The following is a 15,863-nucleotide window of genomic DNA, read 5'->3' as shown; positions in this document are numbered from 1 at the left end:
GCTGAATAATTAACTGGCCGCAGCGACACCGGGCCGACTCCTTGTGCCTGAACCTTAGAAGAGACGAGAGCAGCAGTGGGGGAGAGGAGGAGAGGAGAAGAGGAGAGGAGAGGAGGAGAGGAGAGCAGAGGAGGAGAGGAGAGCAGAGGGGGAGAGGAGAGCAGAGGAGAATGGTAGCCGGTATTGGGGAGGAGGGGGGGAGAGGTACTGGATGTACTTGTGTGCAACCCAAGAAGGGAGTGATTGACCAGGAGGACAGAAGGGGAGAAGGGAAGAAGGGAGAGAGGCCAGCGCAGTGGGCATGTCACATCAGGATTACGCGTGTGTGTGTGTGTGTGTGTGTGTGTGTGTGTGTGTGTGTGTGTAAGGAAGGGAAGGAGACAGAGGTACATGGGTATTCTAAAACGAGGTATTAAAGTTGGACATGTTTGAACTCAGAATCTCTTGCAGCGTAACAGCATTAGAAACGATGAGCTTGATCTTTCCCACAGACAGACACTGAAAAGTTGTGTCGAAATTGTCTCTGTTGATGTCAATGGGAAACTTCTCCTATTGGCCCACTGCTGGACGCTCCTACAAAAATGTATGCGTTTTGCATATGGTGTGCTGTGTGTCCTATAATGTCCAACTAATGATCCAGATTAGGAGGGGGCAGTTGGTCGTCAGGGAGGAGATGTGACCTTGCTTCGGGGGAAGAATCATCATGTGAATAATCCCACAGGGTCTTGTATGTAGGCCATGTGTTTGTCACCCCCCCCCCCCCCCCCCTTCTCCTCTTTCACTCTCCTATTCTCTAATACGCTCTTCCATCTCCAACTCCCTCCCTCAAACACACAAATAAGCACACACACACACACACACACGCACACACACACACACACACACGCCTAAGTCAGATCAGCCCTCAGGTTGCACACAGTCTCAGCGAGTGCACACCCAAGCGTGGCTTCTCTAAATGAGTCTCAGCTTGACTATCCACACAGCATCTGGACCACCAGACCCAAAACAAAAAAACAAAACTAAAATCAGCATATTCCATCTAAACCAGATACCGTCTGCGCACTCTTCCTCTCCCAAACAGGAAATGATTCCATAAACTCCTTGGGAGGGTACAGGACTGTGTGTCCAGCGGCGCTCGTGCACCGTGCGTCACGTCACGCCACGCCACGCCACGTCACATGCCTGCCATCCTGCTGCGTGTGCCAAAGGAGAGTTCACGTGGCAGCGGAGGGGGGGGGGGGGGGGGGGGATTAGGCCCCAGTCGTCCACAGTCATGTGAAACGCCCAGAGGGCCCGTCTCATGGATGAAGGCCCCTAAAAAAAAAAAAAACCTTCCGCTCTTCCCATCGCTCGCTTCCTCTGCCAAATTCCCCCGGCCGGCTTTTGGGTAAACAAGACTTAGAGCGCCGTCGGTGTCGGCGCAGTGTGTGTGTGTATCCTGCTCCGTCCCCAAAATACTGGTGGAATGGTGCTGCCGCCTGGCATGTTGGATGAGTCATTCTTTAGATGCCGTGGACGGTGGGGATGTGGCTTTCGTCAGACAGCGGTCTGGTCATGGAGGCGACACTGAGGTCAGGAGAGCATCCAAAAGCACAATCCTCATTTCCCAGGCAATGGGTCATTATGGAGGGGGGGGGGGGGGGGGGGGGGGCGTACACCACTGCGCTTCCACAGATTGCCACCAGGACTGCAGCTCAGGACATAACCCAGCACATCAGGCTCAATATGACACTGAGACCTCCACTCAGTGCAGCAAAACAAGCACTAGCACTGCACACCAATTGTGGAAAATACAACACACAGAAACACAGTGCACACACACACACAACATGCAAATCAATGCAGGACATACGCATCCAGAAACACACACACACACACACACACATCGAGCCCACATTCACACACATGGCAGAATGGGATACAGGACATGATAAGAGGGCTGAAGGAGGCGTGGGTAACGTAGTAAGGGACTCACCATAGGAGAGGGAGACAGAGCTATGTTGCCTATGGAGGCTTTTAGTTCATCTACCGAGGGCGACGCATAGTCAGGCTTGTCTGCCGCCAGCGGCTTGATCTTTATCTTGAACTTTGGTCGATGGTCTTCCTCGCCCTCCGACTCGCTCGAGGAGAAGAAGTGAGTCGTCTTGACTTTAGGGGATGGTGGGGTCAGTGTTAAGGCCAGCAACAGTTTAGGTTTGGGTTATACTCCTACTGTAAAATGGCTTTTCATGCGTTCTTTGAAAAGCTGAGGTGCACACAATAGGCTCTACATTTCACCTATTTCCAGGATGTGTACATCTGAACGGAGTACATTTAACATTTTTAGAAATACAATATTCAAGCATGCAGGAAATACTTTAGTATTAAGTTCAGTATCAAGTTAAAAGTGATTTTTCTCTCCCCAACTGCACAGGTGTCCCCGTGAACATGAACTCTCTTAATCAACGATGGAAGGATTATCCCACTAATTCATCCCACTTTAAGCAAGCAGCCAATCAGATGCAATTTGTGCTGATAACTGTTTGTACCCCTGACCTTTGGCTATGTGGTAAGACAATAAATAATCTTAACTTACTGTGGCCTTGGATCATATTACACTGCTTTAGTATTGTCCATTAGAGTCTCTGAAGGACTCAGCTCAGAATACCCGCACAGACGAGCATTCAAACATAAAGTGGGTCTGCACACACAAGCGGATGAAATGCCTTTGATTGCTATGACATGGGGATCAATGCAAATACAATGAATTAGTATATATAGCAGCTTCCCCCTAGCACTTATTGATTGTATTAGACATATTCAATAGTGCTTGGATATTGATCCAGTCAGCTATTAATGGGGCCACCGCTAACGGAACCAACTGATAATGTGTAGAGCATTGGTTCCCACCACGGGGGAACAAGGACGACATGGGCGGAGGGTGAAACGACAGAACAAGAACCCTAAACAACCAACAACTGCTCAGATGAAGTATAGTAGATCTGTTGTAGCATAGTACCCTTTAACTAACCTATGGTTAGGAGTTTATAGACTACTTTGATCTGTTGTAGCATAGTACCCTTGAACTAACCTATGGTTAGGAGTTTATAGCCTACTTTGATCTGTTGTAGCATAGTACCCTTGAACTAACCTATGGTTAGGAGTTTATAGCCTACTTTGATCTGTTGTGGCATAGTACCCTTTAACTAACCTATGGTTAGGAGTTTATAGCCTACTTTTTATATAATATGCTCAGGACCTACGGTTTAGCCTAAGGTTAGCTAGGCTATTTATTAATACAATGGAACATGAGCCGATCCAAAGAATAGAACGATACATAGCCCATCATAAAACCGTATTTCATCAATTTTGAGCAAGAACTGAAATTATAAATGTTAAAAATTATAAAATAACTGTTCAAATGTAGAAACAATGTTAAAGAAAAGCTATTCAAGAGCTGATTTTTCTTTCTTTAAAGAAAGCTAATAGGCCAAGGGGGGACCTGCTATGACTTTGGGAACCACCAGAATGAACTAATCTTAATTCCTTTCGGAAAATATTCAATGAAACTATATATCAATAGAATAAAAGAAATCCAATCAGTCAGGTACTGGTTCAGGTTCTGTTCCGGCCGGGTGTAAATACATTGACAGCTGAGATGTTTATCTCTTGTTATGGTGTGGTGTGCCTCTGTATGTAAAAGATATTGGATGATTCCTCCTCAGGCCTGAGGCTGTAACCTTCATCATCTATATCAGGGGAGTTCTGAAAAACAACAGATGATTTTGTTAGTTAATCACTTGATCAATTAAAAACATGTTAAAAATGTTCTTTTTTTTTTTAAACACAGAAGAATTATTTCACCAATGTAATTTGAATCCAATAATTGATGTGCACCTCTTACCAAATATATTTTATAATCTGATGTTAACATTTATTTAAACTAAAATGTATTTATTTGTTTGTCTGGCTTGAATCCACAAATGCACAGAGCCACTTACATATCGGTCCCAGTCGATTTCCCCCGAGAAGCCGTTAGGTGCCCCATTGGTCTTTTTCTGTGGCTAAACAGATGCACACACACACACACACACACTTTTAATAAATAATTCATTAAACATACTGCTTCATTGATTTACTAACAGTACTAGTCTGACTTTCATACTATACTTCAGATTAAGACCATTATAGTAGGACTATCATTCTACAGTAAACTAGCTACATAAAAGCTGGGGCTGCTTGTTGCTACATTAGAGGGATCAACTTCACTACGTTTGCCTTGCAGTACCGATTCAGTCTCTGGGGGTGGTTCCTTGATGGTCATGGTCCATAATACAGAAAATGAAAATAAGATGTCATCATCATCATCATCATCCCACCACATGCTTGAACAAAGTAATATATTTTCTACTATATCTTGACCCAGTAGTTCTGATCAAATACTATCCCAAAGGGCTCTCATTAGCGCTGTCTGTGGAATGGAGATGAACCTTAGCTGTCAGAGCCGCTAAGGAGAGTCATACTTACACCTCCCTCTCTGTCTGGGGACCCCCTGTGGAGAAGAGAGGGAGAGGGAGAGAGGAAGAGAGAGAGAAGGAGAGAGAGGGAGAGAGAGGGGGGGAGAGAGAGAGAGCAAGAAAGAATAAAAAGAATGTTCTTGAAGAGCTACTTCACCTCCAAAGCCTACACTCTTTCCAGCACTTAACTAAATCTCTGGAGCAGCTGTGCTTCAAATCATTATGAACATATGCAAATATTCATCTCATACTCACACACATGGACCAATAAATCCACCTTTCACCAAGCACCACACTACATCAAAGTGTGCTCGTCCAGATAAAGACAATTAAACCCAACTTTTGGACGCACACACTCATGCTGACACACACACAAACACAACCTCAACAAACAAGCACTGCTTTCAAGCCACAGATTGGCTGTACTTCAGTAGCGAGCACCTTCACCATCCTCTGTAAATAGAGGCATGACAACACAATTCAGTGCCCCTCTGAGACCACTGCCAAGATGAGGCTCGTCTCCTCAGATGGAGGAAGGGAGAAACCCCTCTGAGGATGCATTACTGCAGAAGCCTGCTGATGTACTGGCTCTGCACCGTGTGACGGGCAACAGGAGAGGCAGACACGGCTTTGGTGTATTCAATGGCCTACTTTGCCATATCAGTTCAAAAGATTTAAGAAGTGTTGGGAGTGTACACAAAGGTGTTTTCGAGATTGTGGTCGCTGTGTGTGTGTGTGTACTATATGTGTGAAATGATTGACGGATATGTTGTACACATTATGTATCAATGTTTCTGAATCGTTGGGTGAACCACGGCATTGTTCAATGTCAGCAGCCAGAGAAGGCCCACTTACGTGGAGTCACTGTCTTTCTCTTTCTTCCGTATCCCGAAGGCCTTCCTGGTACGTTTTTTGAATCCTGAGAGGAGAGCAGAGAAAAGAGGGTTAATACATGCTCTCTCACACACTGAAACGTGTTCACACATGCACAAGCGCACACACATGCGCACACACACACACACACACACACACACACTCACACACACTGGCTGAGAGCAGTGCAGCTGCACCTGCTACACTAAGGGGTCCGGTCCCTCCCCCTCTCACAGAGGCCTCTCTTAAGAGGGTGATTAAGCAGACATATGGGGCCGCTCAGCCCTCCATGCACTGCAGCCGCTCACAGCACACTAGCCTCTCCAGCAGCAGGACAGACCGCTCACAGCACACTAGCCTCTCCAGCAGCCGAGGACCGAGAGGACAGACCGCTCACAGCACACTAGCCTCTCCAGCAGGACAGACCGCTCACAGCACACTAGCCTCTCCAGCAGGACCCAGAGGACAGGCCGCTCACACCACACTAGCCTCTCCAGCAGAGGCAGAGAGGACAGACCGCTCACACCACACTAGCCTCTCCAGCAGCCGAGGAGCGAGAGGACAGGCCGCTCACAGCACACTAGCCTCTCCAGCAGGACCAAGAGGACAGACCGCTCACAGCACACTAGCCTCTCCAGCAGAGGCAGAGAGGACAGACCGCTCACACCACACGAGCCTCTCCAGCAGCCGAGGAGCGAGAGGACAGGCCGCTCACACCACACTAGCCTCTCCAGCAGCAGGACCGAGAGGACACTGCACTTCTGCAGGGGACGAGGCTGGGAACGAGGCTGCCGTCAGTGGTCACCCACCACACAGTATAGAGATCATTACAAGACTGCTCGTTTCCATTGAAATGACCCTGCTACAATTCTAGAGTCATCACGACGTCACACACACATTACCTCACTAGACAGACAGAGATGGTCTGAAGGAACCAAAACCTCCACACAAAGGTTTCCCCATGTTTAAAAGGTCCACAGAGAGACTATATACATGAGTGCAGTCATTTACACACTGGCTCATGTAGGGAGCAGCAGGACAGCAAGATCAGCGATACTGTATATGACAACCTTTTAAATCAGTGGGAAGGGATCTTCCCATCATCTGTCCTAGCAAACAAACATTCTCTGGGCGTGTGACTGAGAAGCTATGCATTATTTAATCAAAGAACTCATGTGAAACTGGGAGGATCTTGAGCTCCCCTGAGGAGCAAGGAAAACTGAGCTCCCCATTTCTCTCTGCGGATACGGTCAAGAGAAGTTTAGACTGTGCCCCCACCACATGAGACACCCCATCAGAGCCACTAGCTGTGCCCCTCATATCACACAGTCCTCCCCCCGACCAGCCGGACCAAGCCCCAGAGGAGTCATGATGGGGTCCAGGCATCGCCACTGTGCTGACAGGAGGCCTTGAGCATGGTGGAGGAGGGTGCTATTGATTTCAACAGCCTATCTTCATGTCGCTCCTCTAGGCTACAAACACTCAAATGGAGATAACACCCCTAGAATTCTCAGAGGAAATAAGACTTTGCCCAGGCCCTTCTTGACCAATCACAGGGAGAATGACAAAGGAGGAGTCTGAAAGCTTTGTGTGTGTGTGTGTGTGTGTGTGTGTGTGTGTGTGTGTGTGTGTGTGTGTGTGTGTGTGCGCGCGCACGCCCTTGATGTAGATGACATTGCTTATCTGTCGTGTTGGGGCAGAGATCAAAGAGCCAGCCAGAGCCAGTAACACCATTTGACCCAATCTGAGGGCAAGAATACGGGTACACACACTGAAGCAGGAGAGGGAGGAAGACAAGAAGAGGCCAAACAATGGGAGTGACTGAAAAGGGAGACAAGTCAATAAATCAAAATGACAGGGGGCTAGTGGAGACAAACAAACAAACAAACAAACAAACACACCCATTACCCAAGTATGCATTAAGTTCATAATAGCTTATATAACTGTATCCCAATTTGACCACAGACATTAAAACAAAACCTCCCGAAAGAATAACAAAGCAGAATTTTGGGAAAGCTTGGGACCCGTCCAATGCCCAATGAATGCCACAATTAGGAGCCCACCCGAGCGGCCCAGACCGGGCCACTAATGACTGGCTGTGAAAATAACCCAGCCGCGTCGTCAAGGCCTGGATGAGACTTAATAGTTTAATGGCTTCCGTGTGCGTGGCTGCGGAAGCGCTAACGTAATTGGTGGGCACAAGCGGAGACGCGGTAATCTCATCGAAGGGAGGCCACAGGAAGTGTGTGTGTGTGTGTGTAGGAGAGAGAGAGGGGTTGGTGGAGCAACACAGGAAATGCAATCCTGCAAAACAGGAAGAGGAGGAGAATAAACAAGGTGCTTCAGTCTTGCCCCTCGGGCTGCGGCTGGAGAGAATGTTGAGCCAACATAAATAAAAGCACTTCCTTGTTTATTTACGAAAACTCTCTCTTTACTCCTGTCCCCCCCCCCCCCCCCTCCTATGAAAATGAGGGATGGAAAGTTCAGTTGCATTAGCACAGCGCAGATGGCGACACACGAGGGCCATAGAGACATCAGGGCACAGATCTGAGATGCCTGGGCATCTGCCAGGTGGAGTCATATGGGCTGTGCTCACAGGCGCTCCCTGGCACGTGTACAGCGTGGGACGCCATTCACTGACTGATTCCTGGCTTGCAGGTCTCGGTATGCACAGATAAAGATCCTCCACTGCACTGAACTGCACTGCACTGAGCCCCTCAAGGGCTGTGGGCTTACAGCGCAATCAAAACAAACCAGTTAATCACAGATTAGTGAGGTGGAGTCTACCAGTATTGTTTTTTTTTTGGTGTTGTTGTTTGTATGAGACATAAACAGCCTTATGCCCCGAGCTGAATTTGCCCCGCTCTAACCCAGGCTACGACTGTATGCTAAATGCTAAAAATCAGGAACCTCAGTATGTAGCACACTAGGAAGTGGTAAAGAGCAAGCTGTATCTACTATGTCCATTGTCTGTGCCACCATTTTAGATTATATTATACTACTAGTTCTTAGTGAAGGCTTACTGCATTTCCTTGTGGTGTTTTTTTCGTCTCATTTTACAGACTCACGTTTTTAAATCAAACCAGTAACATACAGGCTGTTTGAGAGGAATAATCTAGGTATATCAGGAATAACCAGTAACATACAGGCTGTCTGAGAGGAATAATCTAGGTTTATCAGATATAACCAGTAACATACAGGCTGTCTGAGAGGAATAATCTAGGTATATCAGGAATAACCAGTAACATACAGGCTGTGAGAGGAATAATCTAGGTATATCAGGAATAACCAGTAACATACAGGCTGTCTGAGAGGAATAATCTAGGTATATCAGGAATAACCAGTAACATACAGGCTGTCTGAGAGGAATAATCTAGGTTTATCAGGAATAACCAGTAACATACAGGCTGTTTGAGAGGAATAATCTATGCTGGTGGTGGTATACTGAGGGCTTGTCTGGCTAAAAATGGCTTCGGCAAGTGTATGAGTCATCTATGAGCCTGCTGAGGGGGGAAGAGGAGGAATCACACACACACACACACACACACACACACACACACACACACACACACACACACACAAATATCCTAAAATAATCTGATATCACACTCCTTGGCTAAGTAACCCCTAACCCACACCTCTGCCATCCGCCGGGCATACGTAAGAGTTTGCATCAGACCCGCGCAGGAGGGAGGTGAGGTGACTCACTCACCCCCCACAGTCTGGTTCCTCATCAGCCCTTCAGTGAGTTGATGGGATTGCAGACACCCTGGTGCCTCAACAATGAGATCGCTGATCTACCTCAATGCCTCAGTGAGCCCAGTGTTACGGCAAGACAGGCCAAAGGCAAGACAGAGAGAAGACAGGGAGGAAGAGAGAGAAAACATGGAGGAAGAGAGAGAAAACATGGAGGAAGAGAGAAGACAGGAAGGAAGAGAGAGAGAAAACAGGGAGGAAGAGAGAAGACAGGAAGGAAGAGAGAGAGAAAACAGGGAGGAAGAGAGAAGACAGGAAGGAAGAGAGAGAGAAGACAGGAAGGAAGAGAGAAGACAGGAAGGAAGAGAGAGAGAAAACAGGGAGGAAGAGAGAAGGGGAGGAAGAGAGAAAACAGGGAGGAAGAGAGAAGACAGGGAGGAAGAGAGAAGACAGGGAGGAAGAGGAGGAGAGACGGGAGTAGCAAGCGAGGGAGAGAGCAAGAAAGGGGGAAAAAGAGGGGAAGAAAGAAAGCAGAGTGTTTTTGAATAACCTTGCAATTGCTACAGATGAGAGGGAAGGAAATGCATGAAATAAAAAAAGAATGGATAAAAGACAGAGAGTGAAAGAATGGGCTAAACACAGAAAAGCAAAATGTCCACCGGCTACCATTACAGTGTGCTTGTGTTCGGATGTGTGTGTACTCATGTGAGTATGTGTGTGCTTGATTACATATTCAGGGTGTGTGTGTGTGTGTGTGTGTGCACGGGTGTGTGCTGGCTCCCTCTGCCATGTCCAGGTGGCTATGCCCTGAGTGATGCTTGCACTTCGCTTCCCCCCCTCCTCCGTCCCTCAGACACACACACGCACACACGCACACACACACGCACGCACGCACGCACGCACGCACGCACGCACGCACGCACGCACGCACGCACGCACGCACGCACGCACAAACGCACGCACGTATAGTGTGGATGGATGCACACTGTAAAAAGACAGCCTCACATTTCCCCTTCAGCAAGTGACGTCCGCACTCAGGAAAGTGGGTCAATGGGAGACAGAGCCAGCTCTGCGGATTGGGAAGACAATGCAGGCCACGGAACACCAGGACAAAAGGTGCTCCGGATTACAGGAACATGCAGAACTGGACAAGGAGAGCGAGAGAGAGAGAGAGAGAGAGACGCCTTCGCGTCCATCATTTTCAGTGTTCTTTCTTTCCCCCTCTTTTTCTTTTTCCTCCTCCATCGCTAGCTCCTTCCATGCCTCCTCCCTTCCCACCATACGGTGCCCTGTCTCTTCAAATGTTCTGCATTCCCCTCCACGCGATCCGCTTTTCCCCCCTCACCCCCCCTTTTCTACATGTCTGTCTGGGTTAAAGGGTCGGAGGAGGAGGTCTGTTAAGGAGGGCTTTTATCCAGGGATTACATCTCGACTCTACAACAGGGATCTGACTGGACGACGCAGGTTCATCCGCTCCTCCACTCATTCATTCATTCGTAACAACAGGACAGGACGAAGCCCTCCACCACCTCCATACTGTTTCTGATGTGAAGCAGTCCTGCGCCGGGGGGTTTTTCTGGTATTACTCTGAGGGCGAATTCAAGATGCTCACTTGAAGCTTCCATCTGCAGATGTCATTTCAAAAGCAACTGATCATTGCAAATGGTCTGGAGATCAATTCAAAATGACACACTACTCTACGTACCCAGCATTAATTAAAGTGTATGTGAAAAAATGAGAAATGTTAAAGCCACCACTGCCACCACTAAAACCAGCACTTTAGTCCATATGCATGGGTGCTCTGATTTATCTTGCGGTCTGTGAGGGATAACAGGAGAAATCAAAAGGTCTTAAACACAGGAAATGTAATGCCTGACAGACAGTTGCCTTGGATTAAGATGGCCACCGTGGATTAGGCCTTCCCTTGAGCCAGTCGATCCAGCATGAAACACGCCATCTAGCCATACCACAGAGTAAAACCACAGAGCACAACACACGGAGAATCTCTCATCTGAACACAGATGGAAAAAGAAACCCGTCAGGTTACCATTACATAACATAAAACATGTAAGACACACATGTACACACACACACACACACACACACACACACAATATGCTAATGCATCTATATTAACAGAGAAAAAGTATAGTTACTCATTTTATGAATACAACACTTGGATACACACACACACACACACTCTAGAGGAAGCACTGGCTTATCTCCCTTGTCGTCTGTTGCATATGTATCGCAGGCTTTAAGTTGGCATGGCAGATTTCCTCAGTTGAGGATTAATGCTTAGCCATTAGTTCCGCCGGAGGGAGAGAAGGCACAGAGAGAGAGAGATGGCAGCCTGCAGCATCAGTCTTGTTTTGGAGGATCTTGTTTTCACACACACGCCTCTGTCTGGGTAAAATGGGTCCTCCAATCCCCATGGTAATGGCCCATGTTTACTGCCGCAGCAAATGAGCCGCTGGTCAAGCACCAGGATGAGTGATCGCCTTCTTCACTCAAAGGCCTTTTAAAAATGCGCCTCCATACAAGTGCAAACAGAGATGAAACACCAGCTAAATCACAATATTGACCACATTTATCCATATATACCAACAGAAAAAAAACATCACAGAAATAAGAGCCTATCGGTACGGAGTGGTGCTAGCTCTCTTTATAAGATGAATACCTCGTCTGAGAGCCATGATCTACATGCTAACGGAGCACCAGAGCAGAGTTATGACAGTAACAAAGCTTTAGCTACGAGACACGGGCTGTTACCACTTAGACACTAACTGTCTCTGTGGTCAGCTAGCGCTCGCTGGCACGTAAGTCTACGGGATCTCGGTCCAAAGGGAAAAAAACAACCTCACATCATTGTTCAATTATGCTGTGAGAAGGGGAAGCTGGTTCTTCCTTCATGGCGTGTGGTCGTAATGAAAATCAAATTCATTTACTTCTCTCCGGAATTACTGAGCGTTGCCAAAGACACCAGAGTCTCTACGCTAGGCCTGTTACCTTGGGGTATCGATCCTGTAATCCATGCCGACTTGTCTAACTGGAAACTCATGGCTTCTGAAAGCTGATGGTTATTTACTTGTTCTTGCTGTCGAGGACAAGCAAAGCATAGATCAGAGCACTACATGGTCTCTCTGGAGAGTGGTTTGGGCTGCGGGGATGCAGAGCAGCAAATAGCTATTTTATTTAGCAGCAGCGTAGCCATTTAGCAGTGCAACAGCTACCTTTGCCAAGCTGCATTTGAATTAATTGGTACTAAACATGGGTTAGTTTATACATGATCATGCTGTTAAAAAAAATTCCTATCAACTGTACTTTTGTGGTTTTACACATTGGTTGATTCTATTTAACAACTCCAGCTACTTAGAAGATATTCCTCAGAGTCCATTCTCCTCACAATAATATGATTCATTCCCAAGAAAAACAACTTGGGCATTGTGTCTCTCAAAACAACAGTCATTCTAACACCAGGCCTTACAATTAGCTCTTTCCAATCGGTAAAAAAGGGGGGGGGCGGTGGGTATGTGTCAGTGCTGAATTCACACTGATGACTTAAACGTGACGTCTTCATCTCACAGACAATAATATATGGTATGCCACCAGGGCCATGTAAAAGCACTGGCCAGTGAGCTCATGTCTGAATACAATTAATCTCCCACTCAAGTTTTGTTCCTCAAGTAGCTTGTATAGGCAAAATTACACCAAACAAACTGAATTCTGGGGAAATTAAGGTAGATACATCAAGCCCAAAATAGTGTGTGTGTGTGTGTGTGTGTGTGTGTGTGTGTGTGTGTGTGTGTGTGTGTGTGTGTGTGTGTGTGTGTGAGTGTGTGTGTGTGTGCATGATTGAGAGGCCTAGAGAGAATCAGAGAGTGAGTGAGCAGAGGAGAAAGAATGAGGCAAAGCTATGTGAAGGATATGAAAAGAGGGCACATCAGCGAAGTCCAAGAGCTTGGGTATGAGCATTTTCTGGGAGAGACATCAGCAATGTGATGACTTCAGGCCCCCTGGCCCACTCCTACAGTAAGACACACAGCAACCCGGCCCAGGCCACACACACACACACACACACACACACACACACACACACACACACAAAGGGAAGGCGCAAACATGTTTGTATATAATCATCCTTTGGGAGACCACAACATACCACCAAGGTTTAGAGTTAATTGGAGTAGGAAGGCAGATGATATGCTATGCCTGTTTGAACATTCATATTTGGGTGTACACTATAGTTTCTGTACCTCAAAAGTGGGGAATCTGCTATATTTACACGCACACACACACACACACACACACACACACACACTACTCCCATCTGATTATGTGACACACACATGGTGTGGTTACTCTCTAGACATCTAGACACACACATATGTGGTGCGAGTGAGTTCGCTGCACGTATCTCTGGCATTGAGTCAGTTTGGCCATGATGGCCCTAAACCCTACTTGGTAAAAGGTGGAGCTCACTTTCAGCAGACCACAACTTATTCTGTTAAGGACAGAGATGATACAGTCCACCGCATTATTCTCAAATGGCTTGAATCATTTCATGGACATGGATGAGACAAATATCTACTAAAGTTGGATGATGTCCTCTTTTTGTGACCTATGCTATCCAAAACAATGATAAAAAAAATTAACTTTATAGAAACAGACCCTGGAATTGCAGATGGTAAAATAACACTTATCCTCTTCCCTGAGGAAATAAATGTACCATTTTATATAAAATTATTCTGATTCTGATTCTGATTCTGAAAATGCTAATAGAAGTCTATTTGACGACCTCCAATGAATTCCCTGTCCCCTTGCTAATGAGAGCATACTCACGGTGGTGGTGTGTGCATACATTATGCAGCAAGCTCCAAAAACTGAGCAATGTTATGGCTCATTGAGCAGAAACACCATTTGAAATGATAATGTGGGGGCAATTCCGTGGCCAAAATGTGTGTGTGTGTGTGTGTGTGTGTGAGAGTGTGTGTGTGTGCATGATTGAAAAATGTTCAGAGTGAGGTGGTGGACGAAGACAGCAGGTGAGAATTCCTGAGCTGGTGGTGTCCCCTGAACACATTAGATGAAAATATTTCTATGGATTCTGAGTCTCTCAAGGTCTAATCTACTTTTAATTTACCAGCACACAGTGGCTCAATAAACTCATTTATTATTTATTTGGGTAACTGGGACAAACATAACCCTGGCTATTTTAAATCCTCAGAGCGTGTGAGGCAGGTGTCACAATGGATTGGGCAGCATTTCATCAACTGATTCAAATATGAAATCGATGTAGATTTAGAGTGCAATGTGTTAGAGTGTGCTCTCTGGATATGCATGCAATTTAAGCATTTGGTCTTATGGAAATCCCATATAATACAAAAAAAAAAAGAGAAATTAAAAAACCTCATTTCCAGTGATGATATTGATGATGCACTAATAACAATGAAAAACACTTCAAACCATAAACACCACACACACACACAACCTGGAATACCCTCTCCATCGAATGTGGTCAGGAATAGTGCAGACCTCAAGGATGAAATAATAGGGAGGCAAGGACATGGAAGTGCTTTCCCAGCAGTCACGGCCACGCCAGCCCCACAGAGTCTCCGCTCCGCTCCTCCTCTCAGTCACAGCCACGCCAGCCCCACAGAGTCTCCGCTCCGCTCCGCCTCTCAGTCACGGCCACGCCAGCCCCACAGAGTCTCCGCTCCGCTCCTCTCCGCTCCTACTCTCAGTCACGGCCACGCCAGCCCCACAGAGTCTCTGCTCTGGTACTTCTCTCCCTCATGCCAAGGGCCCAGATGGCTGGCCAAGGCAACAGCCAATCACACTAATGGCTCAGCTCCAGACGATATGTACAGAGATGGCGAGTTCAACACTTAATTCAGCCTCGAATAAATGAAGCATTGTATTGGGACTTTTACTGTTAAACAACATACATTTTGAGAATAAGTCATATGATGTTATTTTCAGATCCTCCCTTCAAATGATTGAAATGGGATTATTTAGAATAAATTCTTTCAAATATGTTTCACAGCGTCATTACCATACAAGTTTGGTTCAATTTGATGTTACCATCAAATAAAACTAAAATGTCTCTCCATCTGCCTGCCTGTTCTGTTCTTATTTCTCTGTCCCTTTTCTGATTTAGAATAGCTGTCCCCAATCCATCCCAAATATGTCAATATCACGTAAGAGAGTGGCATTGCCATACATTTCTCAAATATGTCTTTCCATCCATCCATCCGTCCATCCATCCATCCATCCATCCATCCATCCGTCTCTGTCTTTGTCTCTTCCTCTCTCCTGGTGGACAGTCATGATTGTCTGATAGACTAGATAGCGCAGGGATTGGGTGTGAGAATTCTTGTGGATCAGCAACCACAGTATGCCTTTAATCTCCCTTAAAAGCCCCAGAGCGCCAGAACCCTGACTGGGGCTGTGAACGGGTGGCACAGCACTCGCCCATTAAGTGGAAGGGTTGGAAATCTGGAGGGGCTCCTTGCAGGCGCAGATTCCGCTCTTGGACCACAGGCCACAGAGGATGCTGATTGGGCGTTTTGGTGAGGGAGGAGATGAGCCTGGTCAGTTTCCTGGTCCAGAATACTCTCTCTCGGGTTGGATATAGTGTCACTAATTGTAGCCACACCCTGTGTCAGTTAAAGGGTACGGGAAGGCTGTTATTAAATGACTACATCTGGCTGAGCAGAACACTTCAACAGAATCAGCAAACCTACACAGACACAGTCAGCTTAAAGAGGCTGGATTGTTTGGCTTCCTCTGCCCATG

At 46.7% G+C, this 15,863-nt stretch overlaps 1 protein-coding gene across 11 annotated transcripts in view; it reads right to left on the bottom strand.

Moving 5' to 3' along the window:
- sgip1a (SH3GL interacting endocytic adaptor 1a) overlaps positions 1-15,863 on the bottom strand; it is a 68,451-nt gene that overhangs the window by 25,506 nt on the left and 27,082 nt on the right. For 10 of the 11 annotated variants that reach the window (XM_031575024.1, XM_031575018.2, XM_031575019.2 and 7 more), the window contains exons 3-8: positions 5,352-5,415; positions 4,507-4,531; positions 4,268-4,291; positions 3,981-4,043; positions 3,687-3,744; positions 1,976-2,160 (exon numbers count right to left, since the gene is read on the bottom strand). In XM_031575024.1, the coding sequence (XP_031430884.1) occupies positions 1,976-2,160; positions 3,687-3,744; positions 3,981-4,043; positions 4,268-4,291; positions 4,507-4,531; positions 5,352-5,415 (419 nt within the window). The remainder of the gene's footprint in view (positions 1-1,975; positions 2,161-3,686; positions 3,745-3,980; positions 4,044-4,267; positions 4,292-4,506; positions 4,532-5,351; positions 5,416-15,863) is intronic. The other variant, XM_031575020.2, reaches the window with a different exon arrangement.

This window comes from Clupea harengus, chromosome 10 (genome assembly GCF_900700415.2).
Source record: "Clupea harengus chromosome 10, Ch_v2.0.2, whole genome shotgun sequence".
Classification (NCBI taxonomy): Eukaryota; Metazoa; Chordata; class Actinopteri; order Clupeiformes; family Clupeidae; genus Clupea; species Clupea harengus.
This window is presented reverse-complemented; position numbering and strand designations above follow the sequence as displayed.